This window comes from Colias croceus, chromosome 8 (assembly GCF_905220415.1).
Source record: "Colias croceus chromosome 8, ilColCroc2.1".
NCBI classification, from domain to species: domain Eukaryota; kingdom Metazoa; phylum Arthropoda; class Insecta; order Lepidoptera; family Pieridae; genus Colias; species Colias croceus.
In genome coordinates, this window is record NC_059544.1 from 9,444,185 (window position 1) to 9,464,828 (window position 20,644).

The 20,644-nt window shown below is 32.7% G+C and overlaps 1 protein-coding gene across 1 annotated transcript in view; it reads left to right on the forward strand.

Annotated features, from left to right (window-relative positions):
* LOC123693535 (ATP-binding cassette sub-family G member 1-like) overlaps positions 1-20,644 on the forward strand; it is a 43,815-nt gene that overhangs the window by 13,195 nt on the left and 9,976 nt on the right. Inside the window, exons 2-3 of the mRNA XM_045638693.1 lie at positions 2,122-2,274; positions 16,219-16,336. Coding sequence (XP_045494649.1) covers positions 2,160-2,274; positions 16,219-16,336 — 233 coding nt within the window. The 5' untranslated portion in view covers positions 2,122-2,159. The remainder of the gene's footprint in view (positions 1-2,121; positions 2,275-16,218; positions 16,337-20,644) is intronic.

Sequence of the window (20,644 nt, forward strand, 5' to 3'; positions counted from 1 at the left end):
TGCAATTATTTAATTAACAGAGATTCTGTTAATAAATTTATAATATAAAAATGAATCCCAAAATGTGTTGGTAAGCGCCATAACTTGAGAACGGCTGAACCGATTTCGATAATTCTTTATTTATTATATTCTTTGAAGTACGAGGATAGTTCCTATGTAGAGAAAACGTAAATATGTACCACGGGCGAAGCCGGGGCGGACCGCTAGTTAGGAATAAAATGTGATTGTTTGACAAGAAACATGTTGATTGTAAAATTATGATTTGATTTTATAAAGTGATATGAGCAGATTTGTGTTTTAAATCATTTATCTTTAATAAAATGGTTACCTACGTAATAAATTTGGATAAATAATTGTGCGATAATTGTATTTGGTAGATATACCTACCTAACGCTATCTAATCAATATATTTTTGTGTATTGAATTATTAAAATTATCTAATATTAGACAAATTCTGATTCTGAATAGTTTAGTTTGGCCACGGGTTATTCAACGATTATTTTTGAAGTCTAGGTATGTTTTTCAAAATTTATATTATACATTATTGCTATAATAGGTAGCTATTATATTATACCTATTATAGGTTGGAAACTTGTTTCTTTTTTGTGAGTTAAATCCTCTCAATTATTTCATAGCATATTTTAAAAAATAGCTTGGTTTAATATTACTTAATCTATAAAAAATCTATGTATTTAGCTATATAATAACTTATATAAGCGCAATACACATTGAGCCCGCCGGGCCGCCGACAATGCCCGGCGACACAACCAGGCGGCCTGTAAGAAAATAATCATGTCGGCAACATGCGCCCGCACGTGTTACCCGCCGACATGTTGGCGGCTTGGGTACGCCTGCGCTCAGTTGCCCGGCGATTTTCCGACTTGTAATAAGTGAAGCCGCCAACTAGACCGCCGACAAAAAGTTGCCGACATAATATGTCGGCGGCCCGGCGGGCTCAATGTGTATTGCGCTTTATACTTACTTACTAGAGTGGCGCAGGGACCCAAAGTGAGTCTTGGCCTCCGACAATAAGAGCCTCCATTTGACTCTATCCTGCGCCATCTCTTGCCAGTTTATAATCCGTATAACCTATTTATAATCCGTATAATAACTTATTTATACGGATTATAAATAGGTAGGTTACTCAGTCCTCACGTTTACAATATAAGTTAAATATTGTAAATACTTATTAGTTTATCATAATGTTGTGTAACTATTTATTCGTTTAATTTATACTACCTACACTTTATGTTATTAATTTTATTGGTTGTCAATTGTCATTATAAATTTAAAATTACTATGTAAAATGTAAATAAAATTTATAAAAAATAGAAAATCTACAGATAATGTAGTTCTGGAATAGATTTTTTGCAATTTTTGAAATTATAATTATTAATATCCTAACCACACCACAATCTGAGGAAAATATTCCATTTTAAAAATAGCGGTTTCCAGCCGAGTGATCCCGTCAAACCGCATTATTCCATAATTATTTGTATAAATAGTGCATTTGAGCGCAACGCGGCAAAATAATTGTATAACAAGGCAATAATTGCCGGTATCCATGCGTGATATGTTTTGTGACATGCTTGTTACAATACTAGCTTTCCGCCCGCGGCTTCACCCGCGTTTTTAAAAGAAACCCGCATAGTTTCCGTCCGGATTTCTGGGATAAAACCTATCCTATGTGTTAATCCAAGTTACCCTCTATATGTTTGCTAAATTTCATTGTAATCGGTTCAGTAGTTTGTTACGTACAGACCATTCCTCTTTATAATATTAGTATAGATTGAGCTTTTTTAATCTATACATGAGTACGTTTGATATTCAATTCAATATGAATTGTAAATAGGAATTTTTTCTAGCAAATAAGGTTTGAAATAATGGGAGCAGTTTTGAAAATTCTTTGACCAGTAGGAAGAATAATAATTAAAGTAGGTACTAAGCTAGTTAAGTTGATATTTGTATAATTTCTGAATAATAAAGGGACTAAACTATAAATTAATGAATATAAAGAAATTTATTTTATAGAAGTTAATGTAAATTAATTTATTTTAACTCGACACTGAATTCTATATTTATTCGTATTAATTTTTAAGGAATTTTTTTTAATTGTTCCAGACACCTCCAAAGAATGAAAAGATAATCACACACACAACATGGAACCTCTACTCACTTCTTCCCTGGGACGGGCCCACCTGTCCCATTTGCCCCAACGGCCCCCGGTCAACCTGAGCTTTCAGGACCTCTCGTATACTGTGCATATTGGAAAAGGTATGTTATAAATGTATGATTTTTATTTAATCTATCGAAGTAATTAAGCTAGAGATTAGTTTATTAGCTGTTTTTTCAGTTAGGCCATGTCAAGTAAAAGTGTGAAAATTAGAATTAACTTCGTGATTTTTTTGTATCGAGTTAACTTTAATATTTTATGTAGGTTGGTCAAACAAAACCCTCGAAAATACATATCATCGTTTGATATATATTTTATCTAATATATAAAAATCAATGCCACTTTTCGTTGTAATTCCATAACTCGAGAACGGCTGAACCGATTTCGATAATTCTTTTTTTATTATATTCCTTGAAGTACGAGGATGGTTCTTATGTAGAGAAAACGTTAATATGTACCACGGGCGAAGCCGGGGCGGACCGCTAGTTTTTTATATTTGATCTTGAACATGTATCATCTAATAGTAGATTGGTAATTTTGCTTTATACCAACTCTTCACTGTTAATTAATTGAATTGTTTAATGAAGGCTATGGATCATTGCTGCCAGCTGCCGATTGCTGAAGTTACGACTTACGAATAAGAGATAATTATTATAAGAGGCATTAATAAAAATGTTGAGTATTAAGTTTGAAAAACGGCATCTATCCAAAGCATATGAAATCTCAGTATATAATATATTATATACCAGTAATATCTCAGTATATTCAATACCAAAGTTACTAGGTATTTTTTTTTTCAAGTGGGGAAATCACCTACCTAAGTTACTAGGTTGTTTTTTATATATTCTATTGATGTTTCTACCTGATTTTGCGGAATGTACTAAGACAAATTGCCTGAAAATATGTTATGTAAACAAATTATGTCCTAGGGACAAAGGTAGTACTTTTCTTGTGGTATGCGGGCGAGGCCGTACGCTGAAACTTATTATGACATAATGAATTTAAAAAATTCTCAACGTGTTAATTTGTAAGTTAATTATTTAATTAATTGATCAAATTAATGTAATAATAAAAAGTTTACGTAACAAATAGTTCGGCAAAGAAATTTAACATAAGTGTAAAACAAAATGTTTCCTACATTTTTCAATTGATATAAAGATTTTAATTTAAAAGTTAGTAAAAGATAATATCATTTTAATAACTACACATACTATTTGTTCTTATATTCAACTAGATACTCCGCGCGGTTTCACCCCCGTGGCTCCACTCCTGTTGCCCGTAGCGTGATGAAATATAGCCTGTAACCTTCCTCGATAAATGGGCTATCTAACACCGAAAGAATTCTTCAAATCGGACCAGTAGTTCCCGAGATTAGTGCGTTCAAACAAACAAACAAACAAACAAACAAACTCTTCAGCTTTATATTAGTATAGATATGTTAGAACAACATAAATATTTCTATAATAAAATACTGTGTATGGATACTATGTTAGTAGACTACAGGCCCATGTTGAAAAAGTTATGGGTCATTTGAAGTTTGAACCACTAGGTGACCTATCTAGAACGATATAAAAGCATAAAATAATAAGATTCAGCATTATGCCGTCACTTGTAAGCTGTCCAACTGAGTGCAGATGAGAGTTCGAAAGTACAGGACACAAGTAGAGGTGTAGGATTTCAAATGTCATACGAGAAACATCACTGCGTATTTAAAACAAAGGTTTAAGTACATAATTTATTAGACAGCGGGCGAAGCCGCGGGCGGAAACCTAGTTGAAGTTATTACATAACTTAAACGAAATAAAAAAATATAAAAGTCTTCTAAGTACATTAATTTTAACGGGTTTTTTCTTATATCAATTTAGAATACTTCTTATAATTATGTGCAAAAATGTATTCAATTGTTATCTTAATGGCCAGCTATAAAAACTTATATTAAATCAACACTATTCTTGATTTTAATTTTGCGAGATGAGATTATAACGAATTATGTATTGTTAAATGTTTATGTTAAATTATTTTCACACGTTTTGATTTTCAGTTGAATATTCATATAAATTGTTATGTAACGTTGAAATATTAATAAATTTATGAATATAAATATAAATAGAAACAACAAAAACAAATGAAACTTGCATCGAATTTAGAACTGCTATTAATCTGACTATTATTTAGTTTCTACTACTTTATTTAAAGTAGTTTTTTTTTCGTAGAATCTACTGTTATTTCAAAGACACATTGCTATTTAAAAAAAAATCGACTTCTAGTTACTGTTAAAAATAGTTATTTCTTGGGTTTACATTATTCTTTCAGTTCATTGACACCGGAAGTTATATCACTTGAAAAATATGTAGAAATTAAAAAAAAAATCATGTACAGAGTCAAAATGTCGTATTTTAAAAGCTATTGTGTTGTTTTTATGATTAGTCATGTGACAATAATAATTGGCAAAAATGGCTAAAATATTTACATTAATTTACACCTATGTAAAATTATTGTTCAAGGTTTTCTATTACGTGGTTCTCGAGTTTATTAGAATTAATATGAGAACAAAGTCCCTAGTTGCGTCTTTGTTGGTCATAATACACTCTGAAATTATTGAGCGAAATTTTATGAAATTGTTGTTGGCTGAAGTGGTTTTTGAGATAACCTTTTTAATAAGTAATAACGAATGAATGATTTTTTTTTATTAAAACTAATAACGAATGAATATATGTAAACTTATATAATTTATATAAGTTTACATATATTCATTAGTTCGAATATATGTAAACTTTACATATGTTCGAATATATGTAAACTTATATATATGTAAACTTATTTAATTTATATGATGCCGTTGTTTAAAATCTTCAAATTGGAAATGGTCTAATTTGATACGACATTAATAAAAAAAATATGTAAATTTTAAAATTTCGCCAAAACAACAATCCACTTAAAATTTTTACATACAATATCACTCTATTCATATTTGTATTCTCTTGGCTAAGTACTAAGTAGTATACTAGTATCTGTTCTGTGCTTCAGCTTCACCTCATATACACTACATAATATAACCACCAATAAATACTAATTAAAAAAAACCTCCCTTCATCTATTCCCTGTGATCTAGCGCAGTCACGTTTCGGATGTAAACAATACCTTCGGGGTCAACAACCTGCCCTGCACAAGGTTGGCACTAATTCTAGTCGTGCTTAGTTGCTCAACCGTTTTAGAAAGCTTACACGTCATACACGTGACTGTGGTCTAGGTGTTCGCTTTCGCAGGACATTCATTTAACCAATATTTGAGTTGCATAAGTTGAGCGTTTTTGACAAATGACTTGTGATAGGTACTTCCTGGCGCTACGGTTTCGTGTGATGTCATTTTTTATAATGAAAGTATGACAATCAGCTTCGTAAAAATTCTGTTTTGATTTAGCGAATTCGAAACAGTAGCAATATAAATTTTGATAATATTGGCATTTGTTTTTTTTATTATTAGTAGATCAGGGTCAACCATGGCGAAAACAATGACGAGTAGTTTTACTTGAAGATAAAATTAAGCCCTGTCTTGGAAATTTAATGATAATTCGACTCATCTCCATAATATATTATTAATGTGTCAAATCTCTTAACAAAATTGACCTAAATACGTCATAAAGTTGCTTCAAAAGCGATGTTGAAAAGTGATCCAAGGAAGTGTTTAAACAATCGTTGAATAAATACATGTCTAAATAATTAAAATACGAACAATATGACAACATTGAATGAATTTATATTTTTTGGTTTTTATGGCATTCAAATGCTTTATAAATATAAATTTATAAAGGATAGAAAAAATTCGATCACGAGGCGGGACTTGAACCCGCATCCTTCGCGCCATTCCGGGGCGGATGCCTAACCAACTCAGCCACTCGTGACCCGCCTGAGCAATCGAATTTATTCTATCCTTTCAGTTTTATGTGTCTTAAGGGACACACCGCGCGCCATCTATTGAGATGATTTAACAACCATTTCAACCAATATGAAGCACTTTTCAGTGAATACAATATTGTAACGATGGAACACGACCTTTTCTTGAATTTATATTTTTTGGTTTTTATGGCATTCAAATGCTTTATAAATATAAATTTATAAAGGATAGAAAAAATTCGATCACGAGGCGGGACTTGAACCCGCATCCTTCGCGCCATTCCGGGGCGGATGCCTAACCAACTCAGCCACTCGTGACCCGCCTGAGCAATCGAATTTATTCTATCCTTTCAGTTTTATGTGTCTTAAGGGACACACCGCGCGCCATCTATTGAGATGATTTAACAACCATTTCATTGTATTCACTGAAAAGTGCTTCATATTGGTTGAAATGGTTGTTAAATCATCTCAATAGATGGCGCGCGGTGTGTCCCTTAAGACACATAAAACTGAAAGGATAGAATAAATTCGATTGCTCAGGCGGGTCACGAGTGGCTGAGTTGGTTAGGCATCCGCCCCGGAATGGCGCGAAGGATGCGGGTTCAAGTCCCGCCTCGTGATCGAATTTTTTCTATCCTTTATAAATTTATATTTATAAAGCATTTGAATGCCATAAAAACCAAAAAATATAAATTCAAGAAAAGGTCGTGTTCCATCGTTACAATATTGTATTCACTGAAAAGTGCTTCATATTGGTTGAAATGGTTGTTAAATCATCTCAATAGATGGCGCGCGGTGTGTCCCTTAAGACACATAAAACTGAAAGGATAGAATAAATTCGATTGCTCAGGCGGGTCACGAGTGGCTGAGTTGGTTAGGCATCCGCCCCGGAATGGCGCGAAGGATGCGGGTTCAAGTCCCGCCTCGTGATCGAATTTTTTCTATCCTTTATAAATTTATATTTATAAAGCATTTGAATGCCATAAAAACCAAAAAATATAAATTCAAGAAAAGGTCGTGTTCCATCGTTACAATATTGTATTCACTGAAAAGTGCTTCATATTGGTTGAAATGGTTGTTAAATCATCTCAATAGATGGCGCGCGGTGTGTCCCTTAAGACACATAAAACTGAAAGGATAGAATAAATTCGATTGCTCAGGCGGGTCACGAGTGGCTGAGTTGGTTAGGCATCCGCCCCGGAATGGCGCGAAGGATGCGGGTTCAAGTCCCGCCTCGTGATCGAATTTTTTCTATCCTTTATAAATTTATATTTATAAAGCATTTGAATGCCATAAAAACCAAAAAATATAAATTCAAGAAAAGGTCGTGTTCCATCGTTACAATATTGTATTCACTGAAAAGTGCTTCATATTGGTTGAAATGGTTGTTAAATCATCTCAATAGATGGCGCGCGGTGTGTCCCTTAAGACACATAAAACTGAAAGGATAGAATAAATTCGATTGCTCAGGCGGGTCACGAGTGGCTGAGTTGGTTAGGCATCCGCCCCGGAATGGCGCGAAGGATGCGGGTTCAAGTCCCGCCTCGTGATCGAATTTTTTCTATCCTTTATAAATTTATATTTATAAAGCATTTGAATGCCATAAAAACCAAAAAATATAAATTCAAGAAAAGGTCGTGTTCCATCGTTACAATATTGTATTCACTGAAAAGTGCTTCATATTGGTTGAAATGGTTGTTAAATCATCTCAATAGATGGCGCGCGGTGTGTCCCTTAAGACACATAAAACTGAAAGGATAGAATAAATTCGATTGCTCAGGCGGGTCACGAGTGGCTGAGTTGGTTAGGCATCCGCCCCGGAATGGCGCGAAGGATGCGGGTTCAAGTCCCGCCTCGTGATCGAATTTTTTCTATCCTTTATAAATTTATAACATTGAATGAATATTAATACACGGTCGATGAACGCAAATAATACAGTGACTACCGACATCTATTGATAAAGGTTAATAAACATAATGCTGAAGGGTTTTTGCCCTGTATCACCTGAATCATTATTAATTTAAATAAATATATCACCGAAGTGTACCTTAAATTTTACAAATTTTATTTTATTTTGACTGTAGACCCATATTAATTATTGTATCGTACTTCCTATCCTAACAATATTAAAAACGGATGGATGATTGTTCGATAGACTTTCAGGCAATACAAATCTGCGTGAAAATTGTCGCAGAGAAGTGCATGTTTGCGACAATTTGCGCATAGCAATGCAGGCATCAAGCTAGCAATTGTTTTTCAACTTTTAATAGAATCTAGTCAACAATTAAGTACTTGAAATTTAGTGTTAATTACGAATTAATTTTTAACAATACTGGAATCTATATATACATATATAAAACTCAAAGGTGACTGATATAGTGATCTATCAACGCACAGCCCAAACCACTGGACGTATCGGGCTGAGGCATGCAGGTAGTTGTCATAACGTAGGCGTACCCTAAGAAAGGATTTCCCGAAATTCTTGCGGGAACGGGGAAAAACGGGGATGCACGTACAAAGTCGTGGGCGGAAGCTAGTACATAATATATCCTAACTAAATGTTTGAACATATATCTCAAATATTTTTAAGAATCTTTCATTAATTAAGTTGCTATTATCTAAACGACATACCTACTCTGTTATGATCGCTATCAGTGTAGATTTTTAAAATATATGTCAGTTACTCTTAACTACCTATTACAATCGAAACAATGTACATAAAAATTCATAAAGGGCACCAAGCTTCAACATTCCTTATCAAGGTATATGTCATAAATTACTGATATATCATGCGTTTAAAAGATAAAGATTTATAGGATTTTTTAATACTTTTTTCATAGCAGTCACCTGTCGTCTTACCACAGGTCTTACTATAAAAAAGTGATAACATAGTATCAAATAAATCGTTTTGACAATGAGGCAAGCTAATGAAAATTCTCAAAATATATCCAACTAGGATTCCGCCCGCGGCTTCGCCCGTGCAGTCAAAGAAAAACCCGCATAGTTCCCGTTCCCGTGGGATTTCCGGGATTACGTCATTTTCCCGGGATAAAAAATAGCCTATGTCCTTTCTCGGGTATCAAAATATCTCCATACCAAATTTCATGAAAATTGGTTCAGTACTTTAGGCGTGATAGAGTAACAGACAGACAGACAGAGTTACTTTCGCATTTATAATATTAAGTTTGGATTTCAAAATTCAACTTTCTCCTTTTAGGTATACTTCTATAAATATATTATTTGAGTGACAGCTAGTGATAGCAGTCATTAATAATAATAAAAATATTTTTTATTTTACCCCACATTTTATTTAAATTTACGATGTTTATGTTTTTGCTAAATTTGTGACCAGAGTTTGAAAAAAATAGGTAATCCGCAGTTTAACGACATGAGAAAGTTTTAAATGCGAAAACAACAATTACAGATCCACTTTCTCTTTCACCGAGACGATATTATGATAATATTTTGCGTGCTTTTTTATAAATTTAAATTGATATATTGCGATAACTACCGCTGTTTAAATGTTATGTGAGTTTGTTAACAAGCTAACTAAAAAAAATACTACCGTATAAACGCTATCGTTTTCCGCATTTCTATGCTCGAGAATAAATACTTGTACAGTAGGTACCTACATAATATTAGCTCTCTTATTAAAAGGAATTTTTAACAATTTTACAATAAAAGAAACATTCACAATACGCTAGCGGAGAATTGCAATTCGCGACACAAAATTTAATAACTGAGCTTAATAAGCGTGAAGTGTTACTGTGACATACATCAGCATTCCACGTAACGGTATTTTACCATCCAAATATCTTAGCAAGATATTATTTGATAGTAATCTTCTTTAAAAGTGCATACAATTCTCATGTCACGTGTTTGTGACCAAACCACATATTACTTAATAGTTACTACGTAAAACAAATCCTTAACGGTTTCATCGATTTTTGTGATTTTTTGTATTTCCGGTAGGCCTGAAGAAAATTCGAGATTAAAAAAAAATAGACCATTATAATGGTAAGCTTGTCCTAACAACACAAAATGAATTTAAACGATGTTTACGGGATCAGCTAGTAACGTAAAAAAAAAAAAAAACAATTTTTTTTAATACATTTGTCCAATATTCATGCGCAAAAAACATACATAATTCAATGCAATTCGCGAATACCTACGTAATCCATCAAGTTATGTGATACCTGTTCATTCATACAATATAGTATGTATTATGTATATCTGAAACTCGAATATGAACAAGCTCGTCAGGCATAGCGCGGCTCACGTGCTCAGGCGCCCTAAATACGGTACGCTGCACGTGAGCGAACTGCCGCGGCCGCTCTAGCCGTGTTCTACTTGGAGCTTTTGATACACCAATAATTTATGATTTTTTTGAGCTGTTTAATAGCAAAGAAAAATATTTAGTACAACTTTTATATTATAGTACTATAGTACTCAATGAGATATTTTTAAAGGATAGAAAAAATCGATCACTAGCGGGATTCGAACCTGAGTAAAGAATCGATTTTTTGTCGTGAAATATCTTTAGAATTTTCATTTCAGAATCATAAAATACGAGGGACCATGCATCGTACGAATTGGTCTTTATTTATTGTAAAGCCAGAGGATTTGTGCATACGCTTTTTGTTTAGTCATCGACATGGTGCGGGAATCAAACCCAGACGTTTTGAAAAAATAAACTGTACTTGATTACCTTTATGTTGGCTTAAGGATTAAAATGCGTTATTGTTCACAGTTGTGTTATTTCAATTTTTTTTCTCTTTTATCACCAATGCAAAATATGTATAATATGGCAAAATGAGCGACATCAAAACGTAGCAGAGTACAGTTGCTGATAAATATCATATGCGCATCACACATATTAAATACCATACGGAGTATATCACAGTATAAATTGATTTTATACGGATATCAACATAAGAACCAAGCGGAACAAATCGTAGAGCGTTCTCAGATACCGACGGCATTCACTTTTGCAAGAAGACATGCCTTCTCCGTCGCAACTGCAACTAATAGAATATCCGGTTTGGGAAACGTTTGTGTGATTGTTTTTGCACGGATGTGTTTGTGCGTTTGTTTGATTATACCTCTGCAACAATATGGTTTTATGGTTGTTTAATATCGTATCAAAAGGTTCTTGAACTACATTCTATAGTAGTTCAGTACATTTTATATCAGATGTATGCTGTGAAAATTTTATCCAATCGGGTGCAATAGTTTCTGAAATGACAAAGTTTTTTTGGACTGATAAAAGAGTAATAATTTAATTAATTATTGTTCTGATAGCACAGTGTTATCAGATTATACATCTGATAACTAATGCATCTGATTAAATTAATGCAATTTTAATTTAATTTTAACCGCATTTGATAAAAAGCAGTAAAGAGTTTACTTAAATCGTTTTAATTTATATGCAAATCCCATATTTTAATTTATAACTAGCTAGTTTTATAGTTTTGTTTTTAAAAATTTCGCCAAACGCCGGTTATAAATAAATTTCTTAATTATAATTAATTAATTAAGGTTTAATTTTATATTTATATCAATATTAAGGTTATAACGATAAACTGGGTAAGCTGCATAAGCTACCTCCCTTCATCTCGAGGTTTTTTTTTAAGTTGCATTCACTTTTGATTTAATGTGACAGATATTATTATAATTTTTACGAGAGTATCTTTAAAGTTAAAAAAATTCTATATCATATATCACTTATGCTATATCTAAGGAAATTTCATTTTTAAAAGCTCGGAAATCCCACGAGAATGGGATGCGGGGTTTTCTTTGAAAACGCGGGCGAAGCCGCGGGTGGAAAGCTAGTTCAGTATAGTAACTATCAATAAGTCTATGAAATCTTTTTATTCTTGAATAAAAAAATAAGTTATAGGTGCAAACAAACAAGAATTGTATTATGTAAATATATATGTAAATTATTCGGAACACAAGAAAATAGATACTACGTGATGCAACTCAAGTAATAAATATGATAATATATGGAGCGCACTTCATTACCATTCTGTGAACTTTTGTTTGCCCTTATCCATTGTCACATTATTTCGTGTTTGATATATATCTACATATTATACTAATATTATAAAGCTGAAGAGTTTGTTTGTTTGAACGCGCTAATCTCAGGAACTAGGTACTGGTCCGATTTGAAAAATTATTTCAGTGTTACATACCTCAATTTAAAAAATAATCAATTCAAATTTAAATAAGTTAGCAATTTCATCTGGTGTTATCGAAATAGCCTAAGAAAGGAGTAAACCTTCTTTTGTTTCAAAGTCAATCAAAAAGTATCGTGCTAGAAATTCACTTCGAACTTAGTCGAGAGAATAGATGAAATTACAAATTATAACTTTTTTGTAAAAAAATTATAATATAAATTGTATTTATTAATATCTTTCTAAGTACCTGCTGTAAGGACGGATTACTATGTTATTGAGCGGTCGCTATTCCTCATAATTTTATATTAATCTATACTAATATTATAAAGCTGAAGAGTTTGTTTGTTTGAACGCGCTAATCTCGGGAACTACTGGTCCGATTTGAAAAATTCTTTCCGTGTTAGATAGCCCATTTATCGAGGAAGGCTATAGGCTATATTTCATCACGTTAAGACCAACAGGAGCGGAGCAATGCGGGTGAAACCGCGGGGAACAGCTAGTAACTAATAAGTAATAACCAAACATGCATATTTTACTATTATAATTAAACTCCTTGATTTTTATTATCTTCTCGATTACCAAACATTTATAATTTTAAAGTATCTGCAAAATTATAGTCTATGATGGTATTTAAGACAATGTACCACAAACTCGATAAATATCAGAAAGTATAGAACCTCGGCCTAGATCGATCTCTGAGCTTGTTATTTAGTGTTTCCAGGTGGAACTTAATAAGAGTTTCCTAAGATTAAAATAATTATAGCAAACTAGCTGTGCCCCGCGGTTTCTTCCGCGGACAGAACCACAGGCAAATTATCTGTTAAATAAATTCATGAGGGAGTGATTTCAAAAAACAGGTATTTATTTTTTATTTATCTTATTGAGAAAACAATACAATATCTTCTTATATATAAAAATGAATCGCAAAATGTGTTGGTAAGCGCATAACTCGACAACGGCTGAACCGATTTCGATAATTATTTTTTTATTAGATTCCTTGAAGTACGAGGATGGTTCTTATGTAGAGAAAACGTAAACATGTACCACGGGCGAAGCCGGGGCGGACCGCTAGTATCTTATAAATAAGAGATAACAAACCAGACACATATCAGCTAAGTTTCAACTAAAAATTTAAGTAGATACTAATTTTAAATACGTGTTTATTTTAATAAATCGTTCATGCGTTTTTAATTAACATGTCTTTTCTCTACTCTATTAATTATATAAATTACTAACTTTCCGCCCGTGACTTCGCCCGCTTTTCCTATTACATAACCACTACTTAGTACAAAACAAAGTCGCTTTCTCTGTCCCTATATCCCTTTGTATGCTTAAATCTTTAAAACTACGCAACGGATTTTGATGCGGTTTTTTTTAATAGATCATAGAGTGATTGAAGAGGAGAGGTATATAATTTATTAAATTTTAGACAAAGCGGGCGAAGCCGCGGGCGGTAAGCTAGTAAATCATAAAACTTTATCTACAAAATCAGTTGCGTAGTGGCTTCATACTGGTTAATGAAATATGAAAATGAATATGTCATAATTATGTTATTGACGAAAAGAATGTTTGTCTCTTTATATTATTACTAGCTTTCCGCCCGCGGCTTCGCCCGCGTTTTCAAATAAAAACCCGCATAGTTCCCGTTCCCGAGGGATTTCCGGGATAAAACCAGGATAGGATGAATGGATGAATGATGAATGATCTCTCAAGTTGGATCGAACTGCACATGGTGTGCGAATTTTATTATAATCGGTTAAGTGGTTTAGGAGTCCATTGAGGACAAACATTGTTTTTATATATTAAGAGATGTATTTCAAAAAACACCAGCAATAAATTATCCAATTATAATTTTATAGCATGTTTACAAATAAAGCATAATGAGATTTAACAAATTAAGTTGTAATAGGTATAAGAAATAAAATAAGATTGTGTGTACATTTTTAGATTTGTTGAAGATTACAAATTACAAAACGTAAGTATGCAGTGCAGTTAATATTTTTCTTATAAAGTTTATGATATAAATTTAATTTTTTGTAACGTAAAATATTAAAATGTACAATGACAAAAATTGAATACGTTTTTTATTTATTAGATAACAAATTAACCAAAACACTTAGGGCTGATTTTACAATCTTTGGTTAAAAATTAAAATTTATTCATCGAATAACCTATTAAACTACCATTTCAAAAATGTATTGTAATTATCCCTATTTGACAGTTTATAGATGACATTTTAATATGTTCGTGTAATACTTTATTGGACGGATAAATTTTAACCAAGGATTTAAAAATCGGCCCTTAGAGCATTAAACCAAAACAAGTAGAAGTGTGTCAATTAATTAATTATTATCAGTTACCTAAAATATGTAGTAAAATGTTAGAGTCATAGAGGTATTAGATTCAAGTTATTATTTACTAGGTTTCCGTCCGCGGCTTCGCCCGCGCAGTCAAAGTAAAATCCGCATAGTTCCCGTTCCCGGATTTTCGGGATTGCGTCATTTTCCCGGGATAAAGAGTAGCCTATGTCCTTTCTCGGGTAGGTATCAAAATATCTCCATACCAAATTTCATGAAAATTTGTTCAGTAGTTAAGGAGTGATTGAGTCACAGACAGACAGAGTTACTTTCGCATTTATAATATAAAGTATGGATTAAAAAGTCATATTGTATCGTATAATAATTTTAATTATGTACTACATAATAATATAAATTTAATCGCAGTATCTAGGTTCGCAAGTTCACTTTTATTAACATTTTTAATGACATTACAAAATTACTTTGAGTTATTACGTTGTAGTTTAATTATGAGTCTCTTATTTATAAGTTTTTTATTCATAATAATTATGGTGATGACGACCATATTGTGAATTGCAATGGATGCACTCATATGGTTCATAATAATTATCCGTGTTTAACTTAAAAACAGTTATAAAATTCCACGAACAAATTTGACAATGTTTTTCATGTAAGTAGTGCCTTTTATATGTTGAGTTGCAAAATAATGTTCAGTAACTGTTTATTAATTTGGCGAGATTACATGAATGAAGTTTTATAAATAATCACATAAATATTGATAATTAGTCGTTCTTATTGTCTTATTACAGGTTGAAATTAGTACGAATCAAAGTAGAAATAATTGAAACGTGACGTTAAAAATGTAAATGTAATGTAAAAATGTAATGAGATTAAGATTAGTATGAACAAATGCAACAAAACATGAAGGGCGACGACAAAAATATTATCTAGATCTCTACAATAATTGATCTTTACCTATTTTATTTGGAGAAGGCACTGTGACAACTGACAAAACTATTTGTATTATTTAATACATGTACAAAGTAAATAATACATGTATAAATAAAGTACCAAACAGACAGTACCTACGTCAAGTTAGCACAAATTACACATTTTTACATTTTCAAAGTTTTCCCTATGTTTTAAATTCATTCAACGTTGACGGTCAACAAAACTATCAACAAAATGGGTTACTGCATGTTTAATTTGGCCTCTTTCCATGAACAGTTAGTGGTTACGTAATATACAGTTGCGTACAATTCTTTAGAATATAGAGTAGCAATACATAGATGAGTAATTGCTTTGTTAATTTGGAGACCGTGTTAAGAATTACCTACCTATGACTTTGTGACAAAACGTTGGCGTTCTGCATCTTATGTAGAACATATAGAATATATTTTTTTAGCATTAATAAATAAATAAATAAATATCCTTTTTCTTACGCCTCCCGGTCCTTTCAAATATTTCTCTTCTTCAAACCGTTCTTCATCTCTTTCTCCTTTAAAATTGGCATTTCATTTGTAAAGTGGTCAGGTCATAACTACGATCATACGATTACCAACAGGCGAACAAGGCTCATAAAGAACGGAATTTTGAAATTACCTACAATAAGACAGCTACATCGTTACCGTGTAAAATAGGCTAATTAACTTCATTAATCAATATCTTTGTTTCAGTATCAAAGCTCATCTTGCGAAGCGTCAGTGGTGAATTCCGATCAGGACAATTGACTGCTATCCTCGGACCTTCGGGAGCTGGCAAGAGCACCCTGCTTAATGTATTGGCAGGATATCGGTAAGATTTAATTTGATTTTTTTTTTATGAAGCGATTAGGAATAAATACATGAGGCACTATTTTGTTATATAAGTATTTTTTAGCATTATCAGGGAAACAAAAATATCTAAGGGCATTATTTTTATTTTCTATTCTTGAGACGGGGAGTAAATTGGAGATGCATAATATAAGCAATAGAGATCATCCAACTAATATCATTATTGGGAAAGTTTTTATGTTTGTTTGTTACTCCTTCACGCAAACACTGCTTAACCTATTATCATGAAATTTGGCACACACATAGAGTCTAACTTGAATTAAAACACAGGATAGTTTTTATCCCGGAAATCCCACGGAAACGGGAACTACATGTGGGTTTTTCTTTGACTAAACGGGCGAAGCTGCGGGCGAATAGCTAGTGTACTATAAAGTAAAAATAATAAATTAAGAAACTTCCTAAAATACTAACAAAGACTGTAGCATTTAAAAACCTAATATATTATTGCCATGATAATAATTGTGTTTAACGAGCGTTTTAGCTCTCAGGCATTTTTATCATTATGTTACACAGAGTCACGTACCTTTTTTAGTACACATACTTTATTTTATGAAAAACTACATATTTTATCCTTCCGTGCATTAGAATGTCTCAGCTGCAAAGATAAAATTAAAATAATTGTAAATATTTTTTCGCAAGATTGCAATCTTTGACCTTCCTACATTTAACAAGAGGTTAACCGTTAAAGGATAGTTTTTAATATATTAAAAAAAACTCAGTTTATTTCCATGATGTAAAGTTTAATCTACTGTTAGTAATTGAAAACGAAACGTTTTGATTTTTGCATGCATGAACTTATTTACATACTAGCGGTCCGCCCCGGCTTCGCCCGTGGTACATGTTTACGTTTTCTCTACATAAGATCCATCCTCGTACTTCAAGAAATATGTATAATAAAAAAAGAATTATCGAAATCGGTTCAACCGTTCTCGAGTTATGCGCTTACCAACACATTTTGCGATTCATTTTTATATATAAGATTATTGTTGTAGGTAGGTTAGGATATGTGAATACATTGTTTACAAATAAAATATTTTAATTTAATTTAATCACTGCTTGCTGATTTCGGCTTGGCGACTACTAAGTAAATAAAATATACTTACAACTAGCTTACCGCCCGCGGCTTCGCCCGCTTTCTCTAAAACCTAATGAATTATATACTAAAACCTTCCTCTTGAATCACTCTATCTATTAAAAAAAACCGCATCGTAATTTTAAAGATTTAAGCATACAAAGGGACATAGGGACAGAGAAAGCGACTTTGTTTTATACTATGTAGTGATTTAAATACATATGAAGTAAATTAAATACAAAATCACTAATATTACCTCTCAAATTTTAATCGTGAGACCACCACCACCCTTGAAATTTAAAAGTAATAAAATACGTTTATCCTATAAAATTGAAATGATAAACTCTCTTTTTTAAGTCGGTTAAATATAAAATTATGAGCTCGTTATAGAACATGAATAATGAATATGCAGCCGAGTGAGATGATTGCTATTATTATATTATGTGCTATTCGCAATTTGTATTGTGTTTGCATTTATAACATATTATTACCTCTATACTATATACTCCTTGGTATAGTGGTTGACGCGTGAACGTATAAGAGAGGTTTTGGGTTCAATTTCCGGAGGGGCAATTTCCGTGGATAAATAAAAGAATATGTGCGTGTACTAGTGTACACACGTAAGAAGTGAAACTTCTTTATGACCTTATTAAAAAAAAATACTATGTATATACAACTTTATAGAAACACGTCGAATCACGCGTGGTAGGGATAAGAAAAAAATGGCGCGTAACGGAAAAATGTGACGCGTAACGAAAAAATGTTACACTAAATTTTTTTCCAACCCCGATAAAGAAGTTTCAGTTCAAAAAAATACAATTCGGACGGACAGGAGCATATAATATGCTATAGGTTCTATTTGTCCAGAAATAAAATCGATCAGTGAAACAGATGAAACACATCTACCCATACCCCACAAGGGGACACTTTTCACAATAGGTATGTATATAAAATTGACCTAGTTCTATAATTTGTTTTGTGTATATTCGGTAAGTTTGATAGTATTAATATCGGGAAAATGAAAATTTCTTGTTTCTCGGGTAAATTAGTATTTTATGTACATTTTATGTGCATCGGTTTTTATGAGCAATAAAGAAAATAAAATTAGTAGGTACTATATTTCTTGATTAATTAATTCCCGATATATTAATGTAAATTGTAAATGAATAGGTAATAGATTTATCGGGTAATATTAAGCACTATGATACGATGCCATGGTTAACTACTTATTTGTAATCTATAATTATCTCTGTTTATAATTTAATAAAACATATTTCTTATATCTGATAATGGAATAAGATACAACTAACCGCACCTCCTACAAACCTCCTTTACAAATTTCCTTTAGTTCATAGATAAAAATACGACACTAGTTAGTCGCAACGAAACATATACTACACTAGCTTACCGCCCGCTTTGTCTAAAACCTAATAAATTATATACATAAACCTTCCTCTTGAACCACTCTATCTATTAAAAAAAACTGCATCAAAATCCGTTGCGTAGTTTTAAAGATTTAAGCATACAAAGGGACATAGGGACAGAGAAAACGACTTTGTTTTATACTATGTACCTAGTGATGATGATGATACACGTTACATTTTTTTAAAGTAAGAAACTATTTATAAATCAAAACATTGTATAACCCTGAACAGCTAAAAATAGAAATCAGATATTAATCATCTATCTTTAAAAAGCCGCAGAGAAAAAAACCATATCTCATCTCTATCATTCCTTTGAATACATTATTATACATGCCACTTTTTATAATAATCATTTATCTAGAAGCTCAAACTAGCCTGACGAGTATATTTTGCTAATCATTAGAGTATTCATTACTACTTCTTTACTGATATAATATAATAATAAAATTATGCTCGTGTTACCTGTTTGAGTAAACTTTTTTATATTTGAGTCATTGAGAAATAATTATAAGATTTGGATAAATTAAAATGATGCCCTTTAGACAGATGGCACATTGAGTATATTTTTGTCAAGACAACACAAAGAGTGAAGTAAGGGTTGGAAAATTGGCACACAGCTGCAGTACAAAGCATTGTAGGTTACTCGAGCGAGGTCGTGAGCGAAAAAGCATCTAGAAAAGATTTGCTAATAATAGGCAACTTTTATCATAGTTGTATGTCTTTTATCATTATTGTAGTATGTCATACATAATAATATGAATTTCTTTAACGTGAGATTACTTTGATTTGTAAATATAAAGTTTCATAACTTAAAATTAAATACTAACGTACTTTGCACATAATATCAGTCAATGTTAAGAAAATGCATTGAAATTACATATAGGCAAAGGCAATTTATATAGTACTAGCTTCCGCCCACGACTTTGTTCGTGCATCCCCGTTTTTCCCCGTTCCCGCAAGAATTTCGGGAAATCCTTTCTTAGGGCGGCCGTACACGGACCGCTCGAGCAGTTAACGGCTGAGCGACGTACACGGACGGCTCGAGCGGTCGGCGTCAACTGCTCGAGCCGTCGGTTGTTGACCGCTCGAGCCGTCGCTACCAACCGCTCGAGCCGTTGATTTTTTTGACTAGTCAAGTCATTGATTTTCAGGGGTATAGGGAGCCGTCGACGGCTCTAGCGCAGTCAACGGCTCGAGCAGTCAGTGTATGCCTCACGACCGCTCGCGAGCCGTCAACGGCACAGTGGAATTTCGTCATGCAGTTGACGGCTTGAAGCGGTCGCGACGGCTCGAGCCGTCACGTGTACGGCGGTGAATGAATGCCTATAGTTCACCGCGCGGTCGCGGCTTCAAGCGGTCGGTCTCAACTGCTTGAAGCGGTCCGTGTACGGCCGCCCTTAGGGGACGCCTACGTTATGACATCTACCTGCATGCCAAATTTCAGCCCGATACGTCCAGAGGGCTGGCCGTTGATAGATCACTATATCAGTCACCTTTGAGTTTTATATAAATAGATTTATATAAATAGATAATAATATTTTGGTATTTGGAATGAAAAATAACATAACCAAGTTATATTTCTATGTTTTTTTTTTTATATTTTCCTTAAACTGTGAGCAAAAATATTTTGGAAATAATAAAACGAAATTAAACATTAAATCGTTCTATTGATATGTGTTATGAATTATTAATACTAAATCATACAGATCCATAATTTTATACAACGTTTAATATTCTAGTATATATTAATACGAGGTTGACTAACTTAACCCCG